The following is a 17010-nucleotide window of genomic DNA, read 5'->3' as shown; positions in this document are numbered from 1 at the left end:
AGCCATCCAAGAGCCACCAAAGTTAAATCCAGAGGCTGTGCAGGTCCGTTTATGAGACTGATCGGGTTTGATGGTCACTGGATCAGACTCGATCAGTGTCTGACTGCAGGAATCTGAAATAGAAGAATATTAAATTAAAAAAATAATAACATATAGTTTAACATATAGTTTCTCTATATGAATTAAATAATAATATTAACATTGAATGAAGATTGTTAGAGTAAAGTAACACAAAACTCTGCCTAGTCCCATCTCAAAGAATTAAAATGATTCCTGCTGCTGTAAATGAACACAAACTGCTGCTATGTCGTTGGGCTGAATGTTTCAGCATAAATGGTTCAAACACAGGATTTTATTTGCATGACACACCCACTAGAGATATAAAAAAGTTTCACATCGAAATAACCATGCAGAGAAAAAGTTTGCTGTCAAATCATTAACTGCTATTTCTGTAGTATTTTCTAACATGACCTAACACTCTTGCTGCTTATTGCACATCAATCCATTTATCATTTAAACATTTTTAACGCGTTATTTTTCAAATCCTGTATGAATCCAAAAAGTGAGTATAATTGTAGAATTTATAAAATTTAATCCAAAAAAAAAAAAAAAAAGCCATTATCTGTCAGGTGTTTAAATGAATCTGGGTCATGATTAGAGTTTTTTTTAGAAAAAAAAAGTAAACATTAGATAAAATGGTGTATTTATAGACAATTTATTGTCAAGAACTTTTACTGAAATATAGTTTTTATTGCAGTCGTTTTTGGCGTGGCTGATGTTGTTCATGTGACTGTCTCGCCTGGACAGGCTTTAACTAGTGGCTGTAAAGTGTCTGGATTCAGCTTAACTGATAGTAGATATTGTCACTGGGGTGCAGCTTCCTGCTGAGGGAATATTTACAGCTCATAATGACGTGTTTGTGTACGTTTTTGTACAGCTCTGTAGTCTGTTGTGTCAGTGTGACTCTCGTGCACAGTAATAAACTGCCGTGTCTTCAGCTTTCAGACTCTTCACTTCTAGGTACAGCAAGTTTTTATTGGTGTCTTTATTGATGGAGAACTGGCCCTGTAGAGACTGAGCGAATATTGTGCCAGTGCCACTATCAATGCGCCCGATCCACTCCAGTCCTTGTCCTGGTTTCTGACGGATCCAGTGCAACCAGGCAAGCGAGAGCCCAGACACAGTGCAGGACAGAGTGACCGACTCTCCTGGTTTCTTCACCACAGAAGCAGACGAGGTCAGGGACTGTCCATATGAATCTGAAAAGAAGGGAATTATAAATTAAAGTTAGACTGCTGAGAGAAACAGTAGTGATAAAATCTTTACTGTTCCAAGTGTATATCTTGTGAACACCTCTGAAAACTTACATGATATTAGAGCAAATAGAACACAGTATCCTAAAATCATTCTCACAGTTTGTCTACACAGCATTTTAAAACACATTAAAGTGTTATCAAAGAGCGCAATGATAACCAGTCCAACCACGATCATGCTGTTTATACCCTAATCTATTTGAATAGGGCGTGTCTATGACCACTATAGAGGCAATAAAACCTGAAACACAAGATGAGAGTGTACTAATCAATGTAAGTAATTAGGGAAATGTGTCATGTGGTTTGCGAATATATATATATATATATAATATTTCTGCATATTTTTACTTATTAGGTTTTGATGACGTGGATGAAAAATTGCACATGCATTTGACTTTGAAATAGTTCGACTTGCATTGTGTAGTTTAGTTAAACTTCACTGCGTAATAATTGATGCTTATTTTAAAGAGACACAAAAAAAGAAAAATAAATGACACCACTTTAAGCACAAAAAAAAAGACAAGACAAAACCCTGTCTATTGGCTTTGCATCTGTTTGACTGTGAATTGGTAAAAGATAGTTTATTATTCTCTTTATTCTCATTATAATGTGTACTTGTCAGTTTGATCATCGTTGCATTTTGTATTAAAGTTGATGCTTTTTCTAAGTTTTTGTACGCCCCTCCCACTGAGTTGTATAGCTGTGGCTGTCTTTGCACAGTAGTAAACAGCCGTGTCCTCTGGTTTCAGGCTGCTGATATCTAAGTATAGCACATTGCTGCTCGTGTCTCTGGAGATGCTGAACCGACTTTTAAAGGAAGCTCCATTATTTATGCTTCCATCACCCCATATGATCCCGATCCACTCCATGCTTTTTCCTGGAGGTTGCCTGATCCAGCCTGTACCATAGTCAGTCAGGGCATAACCAGAAATCTGACAGGACAACTTCACTGTTTCTCCAGGAGGTTTAACCTGATCAGGAGACGAGGTCAGACTGATGCAACACACATCTGCAAAGAGGAGAGTGGATTCAACACAGACTGAAATATGTAGCGTATTAAAAGTATTAAAAGTTGAGTACGGTGTGAGACATGTGTTTACTCACAGGGCACAAAGGATATCAGAAGAAGAAAAGACCAGCTCATGATTCCTCTGCTGTACACAACCAAACACAGAGACTGCAGTGTCCTTGCAGTGTCTTTATATCTGCTTGTGAATGGTGAAATTTGCATACAGTGTGGTTTATATATATATTTTTTGCTATAGTTAATATGGCAGAATTTCTATAACACATCATTTCTTTAAAGATTTTCCATTAAATTGTGAAGAAAAGATTTAAATAGCAAAAACATTTTTACTATTTTTTTTTAAATAATGTAACTATTTTAATGATCATTTTGTCCTTGTTTTTACCTCATTTTGCTTTCTTGTTTATCTTCAGCCTTAATTACCATCCAGAGATAATGAAAAGAAAAGAAAATCTGAAAATTTAAAAGAGAAATATTGAGAGTTAATGAAATAAAATGTGTAATAAATGTCATTGTGGTGGAGGTCCCTGCTGAGGGAATATTTACAGCTCAGGCGGATGTGCTGGTGTACGTTTCTGAATCTGTTATGTCAGTTTGGCTCTCGTGCACATTTATATTTTTATATTTTTATTTAGAAAATGCTAGGATAAATGAATAAAACACATGGGGACTGTTGTGTTATAGTTACAGTACTTTTCAGAATAATTAAGCAGGATTTATATACTGTACAGTTTAGACCAATATTTAGAGAAGGGTTTGGTTCTGTTTGTTTTTTTTTTGTCTTTTCTTTACTTAGCCATGTCTAAAGTCTTTCTTGTCCCTTTATTCTTTCACTTTCTTTCTGCTTTTGTTTATAGTTCATCTTTATTTATTTTGTTTATTTATTCACATTTGTCTCACATACGATACATGTCACCCCTGTACAAAAGGAGGGGACGAGGAGCTGAGACAAACGCTGGCCTTAACTGCAGTTGAACTCCTGCAGCGCCGCGCTCAATGTGCACCGTTGTCGCCCTCTGCTGGCCGCCGGCGATGTAGCGCGACCTATTAAGTTATAGGAACATAACCGCCAAAAACCAAACTCAGCAATGCTTCATTGATTAATTTCGACATAAAATACTTTTTATTTCATATTTTAAAGAAAATTGCTGTCTTTCTCTTATACTTAATTCCTTAATAATATGCTCTGAAGTGACTAGGATAGAAAAAAATCAATGCCTCCTTATACAGTATGAAGGGATTTATGTACAGATCTGCAGCCTCATGTGTCACTGTGGTTCATGGGCGCAGTAATAAACTGCAGTGTCTTCTGTCCTCATGCTGTTCATCTGCAGATACACCTGCTTCTTACTGTTGTCTCTGGAGATGGTGAAGCGGCCCTTAACAGGATTGGGGTAATTTATGATACTACTATCATATTTTATGTTTGCAACCCATTCTAGCCCTTTTCCAGGTGCCTGTCTGATGCAAGCCATCCAAGAGCCACCAAAGTTAAATCCAGAGGCTGTGCAGGTCAGTTTATGAGACTGATCGGGTTTGATGGTCACTGGATCAGACTCGATCAGTGTCTGACTGCAGGAATCTGAAATAGAAGAATATTAAATTAAAAAAATAAGAAAAATTATAAATTGTTAATATGTTTCTCTATATGAAGTAAATAATAATATTAACATTGAATGAAGTTTGTTAGAGTAAAGTAACACAAAACTCTGCCTAGTCCCATCTCAAAGAATTAAAATGATTCCTGCTGCTGTAAATGAACACAAACTGCTGCTGTGTTAATAAATGGTTCAAACACAGGATTTTATTTGCATGACACACCCACTAGAGATATAAAAAAGTTTCACATCGAAATAACCATGCAGAGAAAAAGCTTGCTGTCAAGTCATTAACTGCTATTTTTGTAGTATTTGCTAACATGACCTTACACTCCTTCTGCTAATTGCAAATAAATACATTTAGCATTTATACATTTTTAATGCGTTATTTTTTTTAAATCCTCTATGAATCCAAAAAGTGAGTATAATTGTAGAATTTATAAAATTTGATCCCAACAAAAAGACATTATCTGTCAGGTGTTTAAATGAATCTGGGTCATGATTAGAGCTTTTTTAGAAAAAAAAAGTAAACATTAGATAGAATGGTGTATTTATAGACAATTTATTGTCAAGAACTTTTACTGAAATATAGTTTTTATTGCAGTCGTTTTTGGCGTGGCTGATGTTGTTCATGTGACTGTCTCGCCTGGACAGGCTTTAACTAGTGGCTGTAAAGTGTCTGGATTCAGCTTAACTGATAGTAGATATTGTCACTGGGGTGCTGCTTCCTGCTGAGGGAATATTTACAGCTCACCAGGATGTGCTTCTGTAAGTTTTTGTACAGCTCTGGAGCCTGTTGTGTCAGTGTGTCTCTTTTGCACAGTAATAAACTACACCAGGTTACGTATGTAACCCGGTTCCCTGAGAGGGGAACGAGACGCTGCGTCAGTGCTGACGCTATGGGAATGCTTCTTTGAGGAAGTTGTGTCTGAAGCTCTGTGTGCACACACGCCATTTAATGGCTCGGAAAGGACACGTGACGGAGTTAATTACTCGCCAGTAAGTCCATATAAGGGCATCTAAGTCACGCTGCTCCAGCTCTTTTTGTCTGAAGGAAGCGCGAACGGATGCCTGGGGCGTGGCCAGCAACGCAGCGTCTCGTTCCCCTCTCAGGGAACCGGGTTACATACGTAACCTGGTGTAGTTCCCTTTCAAGGGAACTCGACGCTGCGTCAGTGCTGACGCTATGGGAATGCCAATACCCACGCCGCCACGCACCAGTCGATGACTGCGCCAGAGGCCGTGAGAGAGCGCGAGCAGACTGGGAACAGCACATCATAGGCCCCGCAGTACCTGGGACCCTGGAGTGGGGTCCAAGTCCAGGTCATAGAATCTGATAAAGGTGTGCGGAGAGGACCATCCTGCCGCAGCACAAATATCTTCAATGGGGACACCCCTGGCCAAGGCACTGGATGAGGCGATACCCCTAGTGGAGTGGGCCCTGATGCCAAGAGGTGAGGCATGACCGCGCACCTCATAGGCCTGAGTAATGGCCTCCACCACCCAGTGCGCCAGGCGCTGTTTGGAAACTGGATTACCCCTATTCCGGCCCCCAAAACAGACAAAAAGGGCAGAGGAGTTACGCCACGAGCTAGAGCGGTGGACGTAAGTCCTCAGGGCCCTTACCGGGCAAAGCAAGTGCAGCCTCTCCTGCCCCGCTGACTCATGGGGCGGGGGACAGTAGGCTTGCAGGATGATTGGACATCCCGCCATCCTGGGCACCTTAGGGACATATCCTGGCCTGGGGTGCAGGATAGCCTTGGACATACCGGGGGCAAACTCTAGGCAGGCGGGGGCGATCGACAAAGCCTGCAAATCCCCGACTCTCCTGAGAGAGGCCAAGGCAAGAAGCAGGGCAGACTTCAGGGTCAGAAACTTCTCAGAGGCTGACTCCAAGGGCTCAAAGGGGGCTTCCAACAGCCCCTCCAGGACCACGGAGAGGTCCCAGGAAGGAAGGCGTGGCCTAGAGGAAGGCCTCAGCCGCCTGACACCACGCAGAAAGCGAGAGACCAAAGGGTGCCTACCCAAGGAGGCCCCAAGGACCGGTTCGTGGTTCGCGGCAACTGCGGCCACGTACACCTTTAGAGTAGAAGGGGACAGGCCCCGAGAAAAGCAAGACTGCAGGAACTCCAGCACTGTACCAACCGGGCAGTGAACTGGATCCTGAGAGTGCTCGTCACACCAGAGGCGGAAAAGCCTCCACTTTAGAGCATACAATTTCCTAGTGGAGGGAGCCCTAGCATTCAGCAGAGTCTCTGTCACCTCAGTTGAGAGGCCTGCGTCTAGGAGCTGGTCCCCCTCAGGGGCCAGACCCAAAGCTTCCACATCTCGGGGCGGGGGTGATGAATTGCCCCCTGCGCCTGAGAGAGGAGATCCCTCCTGACGGGAACCTCCCATGGAGTGCCGTAAAGGAGGGACACTAGGTCCGTGAACCAAACCCGAGAGGGCCAACGGGGGGCAACTAGGAGAAGGTTGACCCGGTCGTGGCGCACTCTGGCTAGGACTTGCGGGAGCAGAGCTACCGGGGGAAAGGCGTACAGACGGAGCCTCGGCCACGTCCATACCAGGGCATCCAGGCCCAACGGGGCCGGGTGAGAGAGGGAGAACCACAGCGGACAGTGGGTCGACTCCTCTGAGGCGAACAAATCCACTTCCGCCCGGCCGAAAATCTGCCAGATTTGCTTCACCACGTGAGGGTGAAGACGCCACTCCCCGGGCCTTAGCACCTGCCTCGACAGGAAGTCTGCCTCCCGATTTACACGCCCTGGGATAAAAACCGCTCTTAGCGAAAGAAACCTGGTCTCTGCCCAGAGCAGAATCTGCCACGCCAACCTGAACAGGGGGCGTGAACGCAGACCGCCCTGATGGTTGATATAGGACACCACCGCGGTGCTGTCTGTTCGCACTAGGACATGACAGCCCTCCAGGTGCGGGAGAAAGTGTTGCAACGCTAGGAACACAGCCCTCATCTCCAGGCAATTTATGTGCCATGAGAGACAGGGGCTCTCCCATAGACCCTGGGCCGGGCGGCCATCTAAGGCTGCGCCCCAGCCCGAAAGCGAGGCGTCCGTCGAAAGAGTCCTGCGACGGTGACACGCCCCTAGAATGGGACCCAAGGCCAAGAACCGGGGTCTTTTCCACATAAGGAGGGTACGAAGCCCACGGCGCGTAACCCGTATAACCCTGAGGGGATGCCTGCGAGGATGAAAGCCCGCCCCCTTGAGCCAGAGCTGGAATGGCCTCATGTGAAGCAGACCCAAAGGAATAACGTTGGCTGCTGCTGACATGAGTCCGAGCACCCTCTGTGCCTCGGCAACAGAGAGGCTGCGGCCTAGCCGAATAGCTTTCACCGCCGACAAGATGGAGGCCACCCGGGTGGGAGACAGATGTGCCCGCATCGTGGTGGAGTCCCAAACCACCCCCAGAAAGGTGGTTCTCTGAGAAGGAGAAAGCACACACTTTCCTGGGTTCAGCCTGAGTCCTAAGGACCTCATGTGGGCAAGCACAGCATCTCGATGCCTGGCTGCCATAGCCTCCGACTGGGCAAGAATGAGCCAGTCGTCCAGGTAGTTCAGTACACGGATGCCCTGGAGACGCAATGGTGCCAGGGCAGCATCTATGCACTTCGTGAACGTGCGTGGTGAAAGGGCTAGGCCAAAAGGAAGGACACGATACTGGTATGCTTCGCCCCCGAAAGCGAACCTGAGGAACTTCCTGTGCTCCGGCAGAATGCTTATGTGGAAATAAGCATCCTTGAGGTCGATCGTGACAAACCAGTCCTCGGATCTGATCTGGGACACGATCATCTTGAGCGTGAGCATCTTGAACTTGTAAGTCTTCAGAGTACAGTTCAGAGCCCGCAGGTCCAGAATCGGACGCAGCCCCCCGTCCTTCTTGGGAACAACAAAATATCGGCTGTAAAAGCCGGAGTCCCGCTCTGGGAGGGGAACATGCTCTATGGCCCCTTTCTCCAGAAGTGAGAGGAGTTCCTCCCGGAGGAACGCCGCCTGGTGCCCGCCCACATTTGTGGGCAACACACCCTGGAAACACGGAGGACGTGAGGAAAACTGGATCCTGTACCCTCTTTCCACAGTATTCAGGACCCACTGAGACACCCCTGGCAGAAGTTTCCACGCTGCCAGGCTGCCTGACAGTGGCGTCAAACTTGTGCAGACCTCCCGGGCGCCCCCCCGAAACGACAAAGGCGGCGGGGCTGGCAATAGGGGGAGCGTCTCTGAATAGGGTGCTCCCAGGAGCCCCTGCCCTCGGGCATCAGGACTCCTTCATGGCCCGCTTGGCTGAGAGGACAGACCTAAGGTCCTCTCTCACCGGACGGGTCCGGGTCCGGGCATGTGAACCGGCCTCCCTAGTTTTAGACGGGGGGGCTCGGGCCGCCACACTAGCTCTTCTCACTGCCCTGAGTGAGCTAGAAGGGGGGGGGGGCGGCTAGATGATGGCCCAGGCTGCTCCCCGCGGCGAGGGAGAAACTCCTTGAACGCCGCTGACTGGCGTTTCACCTCCTGATGCCTGTCGACGACAGTACTAACTGCGTCGCCGAACAAGCCCTGAGGTGAAACTGGGGCGTCCAGGAGAAAGGACTTATCCTTCTCCCTTATGCCTGTCAAATTAAGCCACAAGTGCCTCTCCGCGGCAACCAGCGCAGCCATAGTACGGCCTATAGAGCGGGCCGTCTGCTTCGTGGCACGGAGCGCGAGATCAGTGGCGCGGCGGAGCTCGGACACCGCCTGAGGTCCCAGCCCTTCACCGCCATCCAGCTCTGCTAGCAGATCAGCCTGGTAGGCCTGCAAGACCGCCATGGTGTGCAGCGCTGCACCCGCTTGACCCGCTGCCTCATAGGCCTTACCCACAATGGCCGAAGTGGTCCTACATGGCTTGGATGGAAGGGCAGGTTTTCTCCATGCGGGCGATGCAGGGGAGAGATAACTGGCTAGCGTCTCTTCAACCCTCGGCATCGTCCTATACCCATGGTCTTCAAGCCCATTAATGGCTGAATAGTCTGACATGGCTGGAGAAAATACACGCGCCGAAAAGGGATTTTTCCAAGACCTCGATACCTCAGTATGGAGGTCTGGAAGAAATGGCAGACGCCTGCGTGCAGGTGGCTGACGGCCTGAAGTGAGAAAGCGGTCGTCCAGCTTAGAATGGGCGACACCAACTACCTCCTCAGGCCAATCTAAATTCAGCTTCTCAACAGCCCGAGTTATTACCTCGAGGAGCTCCTCGAACGCGACTGATTGCGTCGGCCGTTCTGAGGTGGAAAGCCCCTCCCCTTCGACATCGAGCTCCTCAGAGCCGGATGCGGAAAGCAGCATGCTCTCTTCCGGGTTGGGAGAAATCGCAGCGCGAGCTCCCGAACGCGAAACCGAGCGATCGGAGTCAGGGGAGAGGGCAAGAGAAAGGGGAACACCCGTCTCTTGCTCCGCCTCCGCTAACTCAACCTGGGAACCCCATGATTGAAGCCGCCGCGCTGCCTCGGCAGACGCAGGACCCGAACCACGAGGCGCAGCCGAAGCTGAAAACACAGCCAGGCGGGATCGGAGCGTGCGGAGAGGGAATCCCTCACAATGCACGCAGCCGGCTCCCTCGAGAGCCGACCGGGCATGCTCCTCTCCCAAACACACCACACAAAGAGAATGCGCGTCGTCCGCCGTGATAAAGCGGGGGCAAGGATGCACGCATCTCTTAAAGTGCTTAGACTGCAACATTTTGCCTAGTCTTTCCCTATTTTTTTTTCTTTCCCTGCACTTGACGGACAGACAAACGACACACATACACAGAGCGCTTCCTGAAGACAAAGAAAGCTGGAGCAGCGTGACGTAGATGCCCTTATATGGACTTACTGGCGAGTAATTAACTCCGTCACGTGTCCTTTCCGAGCCATTAAATGGCGTGTGTGCACACAGAGCTTCAGACACAACTTCCTCAAAGAAGCATTCCCATAGCGTCAGCACTGACGCAGCGTCGAGTTCCCTCGAAAGGGAACTGCCGTGTCTTCAGCTTTCAGACTCTTCACTTCTAGGTACAGCAAGTTTTTATTGGTGTCTTTATTGATGGAGAACTGGCCCTGTAGAGACTGAGCGAACACGGTGCCAGTGCCACTATCAATGCGCCCGATCCACTCCAGTCCTTGTCCTGGTTTCTGACGGATCCAGTGCAACCAGGCAAGCGAGAGCCCAGACACAGTGCAGGACAGAGTGACCGACTCTCCTGGTTTCTTCACCACAGAAGCAGACGAGGTCAGGGACTGTCCATAAGAATCTGAAAAGAAGGGAATTATAAATTAAAGTTAGACTGCTGAGAGAAACAGTAGTGATAAAATCTTTACTGTTCCAAGTGTATATCTTGTGAACACCTCTGAAAACTTACATGATATTAGAGCAAATAGAACACAGTATCCTAAAATCATTCTCACAGTTTGTCTACACAGCATTTTAAAACACATTAAAGTGTTATCAAAGAGCGCAATGATAACCAGTCCAACCACGATCATGCTGTTTATACCCTAATCTATTTGAATAGGGCGTGTCTATGACCACTATAGAGGCAATAAAACCTGAGACACAAGATGAGAGTGTACTAATCAATGTAAGTAATTAGGGAAATGTGTCATGTGGTTTGCGAATATATATATATATATATATATATATATATATATATATATATATATATATATATATATATATATATATATATATATAATATTTCTGCATATTTTTACTTATTAGGTTTTGATGACGTGGATGAAAAATTGCACATGCATTTGACTTTGAAATAGTTCGACTTGCATTGTGTAGTTTAGTTAAACTTCACTGCGTAATAATTGATGCTTATTTTAAAGAGACACAAAAAAAGAAAAATAAATGACACCACTTTAAGCACAAAAAAAAGACAAAACAAAACCCTGTCTATTGGCTTTGCATCTGTTTGACTGTGAATTGGTAAAAGATAGTTTATTATTCTCTTTATTCTCATTATAATGTGTACTTGTCAGTTTGATCATCGTTGCATTTTGTATTAAAGTTGATGCTTTTTCTAAGTTTTTGTACGCCCCTCCCACTGAGTTGTATAGCTGTGGCTGTCTTTGCACAGTAGTAAACAGCCGTGTCCTCTGGTTTCAGGCTGCTGATATCTAAGTATAGCACATTGCTGCTCGTGTCTCTGGAGATGCTGAACCGACTTTTAAAGGAAGCTCCATTATTTATGCTTCCACCACCCCATATGATCCCGATCCACTCCATGCTTTTTCCTGGAGGTTGCCTGATCCAGCCTGTACCATAGTCAGTCAGGGCATAACCAGAAATCTGACAGGACAACTTCACTGTTTCTCCAGGAGGTTTAACCTGATCAGGAGACGAGGTCAGACTGATGCAACACACATCTGCAAAGAGGAGAGTGGATTCAACACAGACTGAAATATGTAGCGTATTAAAAGTATTAAAAGTTGAGTACGGTGTGAGACATGTGTTTACTCACAGGGCACAAAGGATATCAGAAGAAGAAAAGACCAGCTCATGATTCCTCTGCTGTACACAACCAAACACAGAGACTGCAGTGTCCTTGCAGTGTCTTTATATCTGCTTGTGAATGGTGAAATTTGCATACAGTGTGGTTTATATATTATTTTTTGCTATAGTTAATATGGCAGAATTTCTATAACACATCATTTCTTTAAAGATTTTCCATTAAATTGTGAAGAAAAGATTTAAATAGCAAAAACATTTTTACTATTTTTTTTTAAATAATGTAACTATTTTAATGATCATTTTGTCCTTGTTTTTACCTCATTTTGCTTTCTTGTTTATCTTCAGCCTTAATTACCATCCAGAGATAATGAAAAGAAAAGAAAATCTGAAAATTTAAAAGAGAAATATTGAGAGTTAATGAAATAAAATGTGTAATAAATGTCATTGTGGTGGAGGTCCCTGCTGAGGGAATATTTACAGCTCAGGCGGATGTGCTGGTGTACGTTTCTGAATCTGTTATGTCAGTTTGGCTCTCGTGCACATTTATATTTTTATATTTTTATTTAGAAAATGCTAGGATAAATGAATAAAACACATGGGGACGTTGTGTTATAGTTACAGTACTTTTCAGAATAATTAAGCAGGATTTATATACTGTACAGTTTAGACCAATATTTAGAGAAGGGTTTGGTTCTGTTTGTTTTTTTTTTGTCTTTTCTTTACTTAGCCATGTCTAAAGTCTTTCTTGTCCCTTTATTCTTTCACTTTCTTTCTGCTTTTGTTTATAGTTCATCTTTATTTATTTTGTTTATTTATTCACATTTGTCTCACATACGATACATGTCACCCCTGTACAAAAGGAGGGGACGAGGAGCTGAGACAAACGCTGGCCTTAACTGCAGTTGAACTCCTGCAGCGCCGCGCTCAATGTGCACCGTTGTCGCCCTCTGCTGGCCGCCGGCGATGTAGCGCGACCTATTAAGTTATAGGAACATAACCTCCAAAAACCAAACTCAGCAATGCTTCACTGATTAATTTCGACATAAAATACTTTTTATTTCATATTTAAAGAAAATTGCTGTCTTTCTCTTATACTTAATTCCTTAATAATAGGTTCTAAGGTGACTAGAATGGAACAAAGCAATGCCTCCTTATAATGAAGAGATTTATGTACAGATCTGCAGCCTCATGTGTCACTGTGGTTCACGGGCACAGTAATAAACTGCAGTATCTTCTGTCCTCATGTTGTTCATCTGCAGATACACCTGCATCTTACTGTTGTCTCTGGAGATGGTGAAGCGGCCCTTAACAGGATTGGGGTAATTTATGATACTACTATCATATTTTATGTTTGCAACCCATTCTAGCCCTTTTCCAGGTGCCTGTCTGATGCAAGCCATCCAAGAGCCACCAAAGTTAAATCCAGAGGCTGTGCAGGTCAGTTTATGAGACTGATCGGGTTTGATGGTCACTGGATCAGACTCGATCAGTGTCTGACTGCAGGAATCTGAAATAGAAGAATATTAAATTAAAAAAATAAGAAAAATTATAAATTGTTAATATGTTTCTCTATATGAAGTAAATAATAATATTAACATTGAATGAAGTTTGTTAGAGTAAAGTAACACAAAACTCTGCCTAGTCCCATCTCAAAGAATTAAAATGATTCCTGCTGCTGTAAATGAACACAAACTGCTGCTGTGTTAATAAATGGTTCAAACACAGGATTTTATTTGCATGACACACCCACTAGAGATATAAAAAAGTTTCACATCGAAATAACCATGCAGAGAAAAAGCTTGCTGACAAGTCATTAACTGCTATTTTTGTAGTATTTGCTAACATGACGTAACACTCCTGCTGTTTATTGCACATAAATACATTTATCATTTATACATTTTAATGCCAGTTATTAATTTAAATTCTCTATGAATACAAAAGTGAGTATAATTGTAGATTTTATAAAATTTTATCCCAACAAAAAGCCATTATCTGTCAGGTGTTTAAATACATTTACAGCATTTAGCAGATGCCCTTATCCAGAGCGACTTACATTTTATCTCATTTTTATACAACTGAGCGATTGTGGGTTAAGGGCCTTGCTCAGTGGCCCAGTAGATGCAGCTTGGTGTATGTAGGAATTGAACTCACAACCTTCCATTCGGTAGCCAAACACCTTAACCACTATGCTACCACATCCCAAACCGGGTCATGATTAGAGCTGTTTTAGAAAAAAAAAAGGGAATATGTTAAAACAGATAGAATGGTGTATTTATACACAATTTACTGTCAAGAACTTTTAGTGAAATAAAGTTTTTATTGCAGTTGATTTTGGCATGGCTGATTTTTTTTCATGTGACTGTCTCACTTGTACAGGCTTTAACTAGTGGCTGTAAAGTGTCTTTATTCAGCTTAACTGATAGCAGATATTGGCACTGGGGTGCAGCTTCCTGCTGAGGGAATATTTACAGCTCATAATGACATGTTTGTGTAAGTTTTTGTACAGCTGTGTAGTCTGTTGTATCAGTGTGACCCTCGTGCACAGTAATAAACTGCCGTGTCTTCAGCTTTCAGACTCTTCACTTCTAGGTACAGCAAGTTTTTATTGGTGTCTTTACTGATGGAGAACTGGCCCTGTAGAGACTGAGAGAATATTGTGCCAGTGCCACCATCAATGCGCCCGATCCACTCCAGTCCTTGTCCTGGTTTCTGACGGATCCAGTGCATGTTGTAGCCCATTGAGAATCCGGAGACAGTACAGGACAGAGTGACCGAGTCTCCAGGTCTCTTCACCACAGAATCAGAAGAGGTCAGGGACTGTCCATAAGAATCTGGAAGAGAAGAATAGAACTCAGTAATGTTCTCTTATACTGATTATAATGCTAATAATATTCACATAAAAAACATAAACATACATGAAATGAGTAGCAATAAAATACACTGTCCTAAAATCATCCTTCTCTGAGTTCTGCTTCACCCAGATTTAAAGTGTATGGGAGTGTTATCTCTCACAGAGCTCACTGGAAACTAGAGCAGCCAAGAACATGCTGTTTATACACCACTCTATTTGAATAGGGAGCGTCCATGACCACTATGGAGGTGTTCAACCCACAACCACACGCTGCTCACTGGATAGATAACTTTAGATGAAACTGATTGTTTCAATATCACTATTTAGTAGAAGCAGAGAACCCTATAATTATCCACAAAATGTTACATCATTTTAATAAAAATGTCTCTAAAAATGTCTCAAATTTTAAATGAAATGTTTAATCAGTTTTTTTCCGTTTGTATAAAATTAGACAATCTAGACAAATTAGACAATTTTGCTTGTTTGACTCCACAAGAATTTTCCATGAAATCAGGTTTTCCATAATAAAGAGCCTTATCTACTGATATAAACACTAAACAGGTCACCAGAGACATTTTATGTGACTGAGTTTAATCCGAGTGCCATGATGCTGGATGCAGTCAGAGCAGAATGTGAAAAGAGAGATTGTCTAAATGTGCAGAAGGAAACAGATAGAGATGGTTGAGTTTGTACAGACTGCCCTCTAGTTGCACAATGGTAAATGTGGTCATTTATAACAGAGTCTTTATAATGGAGCTTTTCTTTCCTCTCTGTGAAGTGCGCTTCTGTAACATTATTTTGAACTTAAAAAAAAGGAACTTTCTAAAAGATTATTTAAGTGTTCTAATTACACTTATATCTTATAAGACAATTCACAGTTTCATTTTAAATGTAATAAGTTATCACTTCACTGCAACCACTTACATGTGTGTAATTGTAAATATGGTGAAGCATGCTAAAATACAGAAAGTGATCAATCTCTTTATTTTGAGAAGTAAGATTTCAGGGAATTATTTCAGCTGTTCTTCTAAACATACAGGCAAGTTTAGCACCTGACTTAATGAGAAAAAGAGAGAGGAGCGAAGAGACAGAGATGATATTCGGCATGATATAATCACTTTTCCTCTCAGACAGCAGCAGCCTGTGAATGGTTCTGATTTATTTATTAATTAAAGAAGAATATGGTGAACTCTTTTTACATTTATACTTTCAGTTAATGTTGTAGAACTTTTGTGAAATGTATGTATTCAATAAACGTTCAATAAAAGTTGACTATTTTTCTGTCAATGTTATTTATTTCCCTCTTTGTTCCTTTGTGGGAATTTGATTATAAGAGACAGTATCAGTGTTCATTGTCTCACAGAAACACACAGAAATTGTGGAGTATCTAGATCCGACTGAGAATATGATAATACGTTGTAATTTAAGGAACCCTAAAATGTTACAGTATATTTGTTAAGCCTTAGCACCACCTGCAGATCTTGTGAAAATAGCCTCTATATTGAATGCACTTTTCTCTTTTATCACATCCGGGGAAAGATTTTGGATGACACATTAACATGTTCGTACCACTATGTTGTCTAGCACAATAAATAAAATGCAGAATCCTGGGCACTCAAACCATTCAAACCAGAATGAATCTGAAATGTATTTAAATCATGAGGAAGAGATTCACCTGATGGAGGAAATGTGAATCATATGTAGAAACAGCCATCAAGAATTATATACAAAATTTATCTTTAAGTATTATTATCTTTAAATGAGAAGATTGGGATTATGATAATAGAACAAATATTACACGTATATGGTTAAGGAATAATGCTCCCACACTTTCTCACACATGTTCACACAAATTATAATTTGTTGATGAGATTATTATTAGTCAAAGAAACAACAATATATAAAGTTCAGGATTGTGATATTATTATAATAGTCGTTATGATGTGCAGCAATATTAGGGATATAATATTATGGATTTAAATCTTAAACTTAAACAAATAACTAGCTTGAAACTTTCTGTGATCATTCGCGGGATTATTGTTTTTTATTTAGACTTGGATAGATCAGTGTTATGTCTTGTGTCACACAGAATGAGGAGTTATTGTACAGGGATGTTGTTTATTCGTCTCACTGTGGTTCACGAGCGCAGTAATACACAGCTGTGTCTTCAGTCTGCATGTTCTGTCCTGTTAATGTCACTGTGCTGCTGGACGTGTCTCTGGTAACCTGAAACCTGCTTTTCAGTTTCTCACTGTAGGCAGTGCTCCCACTAGAACATATGCGTCCAATCCATTCCAGAGTTTTTCCTGCAGGTTGTCGTATCCAGTGTGTACAGTAGCTGCTATCAGTTAATGAATATCCAGACACTTTACAGGTCAGAGTCAGTGACTGACCAGGAGTTAATACTGTGGATCCGGTCTGGATCAGCTCAACACTGTGAACACCTGTTAAAGAAAAGTTATTTTAATGATGTAAAAGCAAACAGCTTTAAGGAACCAAAACTGTATGACATGTCAAATGTAAAAACACTTACAGTGTACGGCTGCCAGCAGCAGCAGCAGCAGTAGGGATGTAGAGATCATGGTGTGTGTTGGAGCAGAAGAAGTAAAAGCTCTCTGTCTTTGTTGCTTAAATTTATAACAGAAAAGGACATTTGCATAGAGACCCTCCTTATCTTAGGGTCAATGTGGGATGGATTCTTATAAATATAAATATAAATGAGAAAACTTCCTCATCT

At 43.0% G+C, this 17010-nt stretch overlaps 1 long non-coding RNA gene and 5 gene segments (V, D, J or C); 1 reads left to right on the top strand and 5 right to left on the bottom strand.

The window, feature by feature from the left end:
* Window positions 1-954: 954 nt before the first annotated feature.
* Window positions 955-1595, bottom strand: LOC125138657. The segment is given in 2 exon segments: window positions 955-1259; window positions 1368-1595. Coding segments are annotated over 2 exon segments (429 nt in total).
* Window positions 1596-1915: 320 nt separating this feature from the next.
* On the bottom strand, window positions 1916-3245 carry LOC113637474. The segment is given in 2 exon segments: window positions 1916-2322; window positions 2418-3245. Coding segments are annotated over 2 exon segments (534 nt in total).
* An 807-nt stretch (window positions 3246-4052) lies between these two features.
* LOC125138661 lies at window positions 4053-12452 on the top strand. Its single transcript, XR_007137906.1, has 4 exons — window positions 4053-4706; window positions 9979-10195; window positions 11078-11546; window positions 12283-12452. It is a non-coding gene; the product is annotated as an uncharacterized LOC125138661 (long non-coding RNA).
* LOC125138658 lies at window positions 4638-10406 on the bottom strand. The segment is given in 3 exon segments: window positions 4638-4768; window positions 9942-10217; window positions 10326-10406. Coding segments are annotated over 3 exon segments (381 nt in total).
* Window positions 10671-11531, bottom strand: LOC125138656. The segment is given in 2 exon segments: window positions 10671-11337; window positions 11433-11531. Coding segments are annotated over 2 exon segments (447 nt in total).
* A 1493-nt stretch (window positions 12453-13945) lies between the features above and the next one.
* On the bottom strand, window positions 13946-14616 carry LOC113637526. The segment is given in 2 exon segments: window positions 13946-14253; window positions 14338-14616. Coding segments are annotated over 2 exon segments (348 nt in total).
* Between the last annotated feature and the right edge of the window lie 2394 nt (window positions 14617-17010).

Source organism: Tachysurus fulvidraco, chromosome 15 (genome assembly GCF_022655615.1).
Source record: "Tachysurus fulvidraco isolate hzauxx_2018 chromosome 15, HZAU_PFXX_2.0, whole genome shotgun sequence".
Lineage (NCBI taxonomy): Eukaryota > Metazoa > Chordata > Actinopteri > Siluriformes > Bagridae > Tachysurus > Tachysurus fulvidraco.
This window is presented reverse-complemented; position numbering and strand designations above follow the sequence as displayed.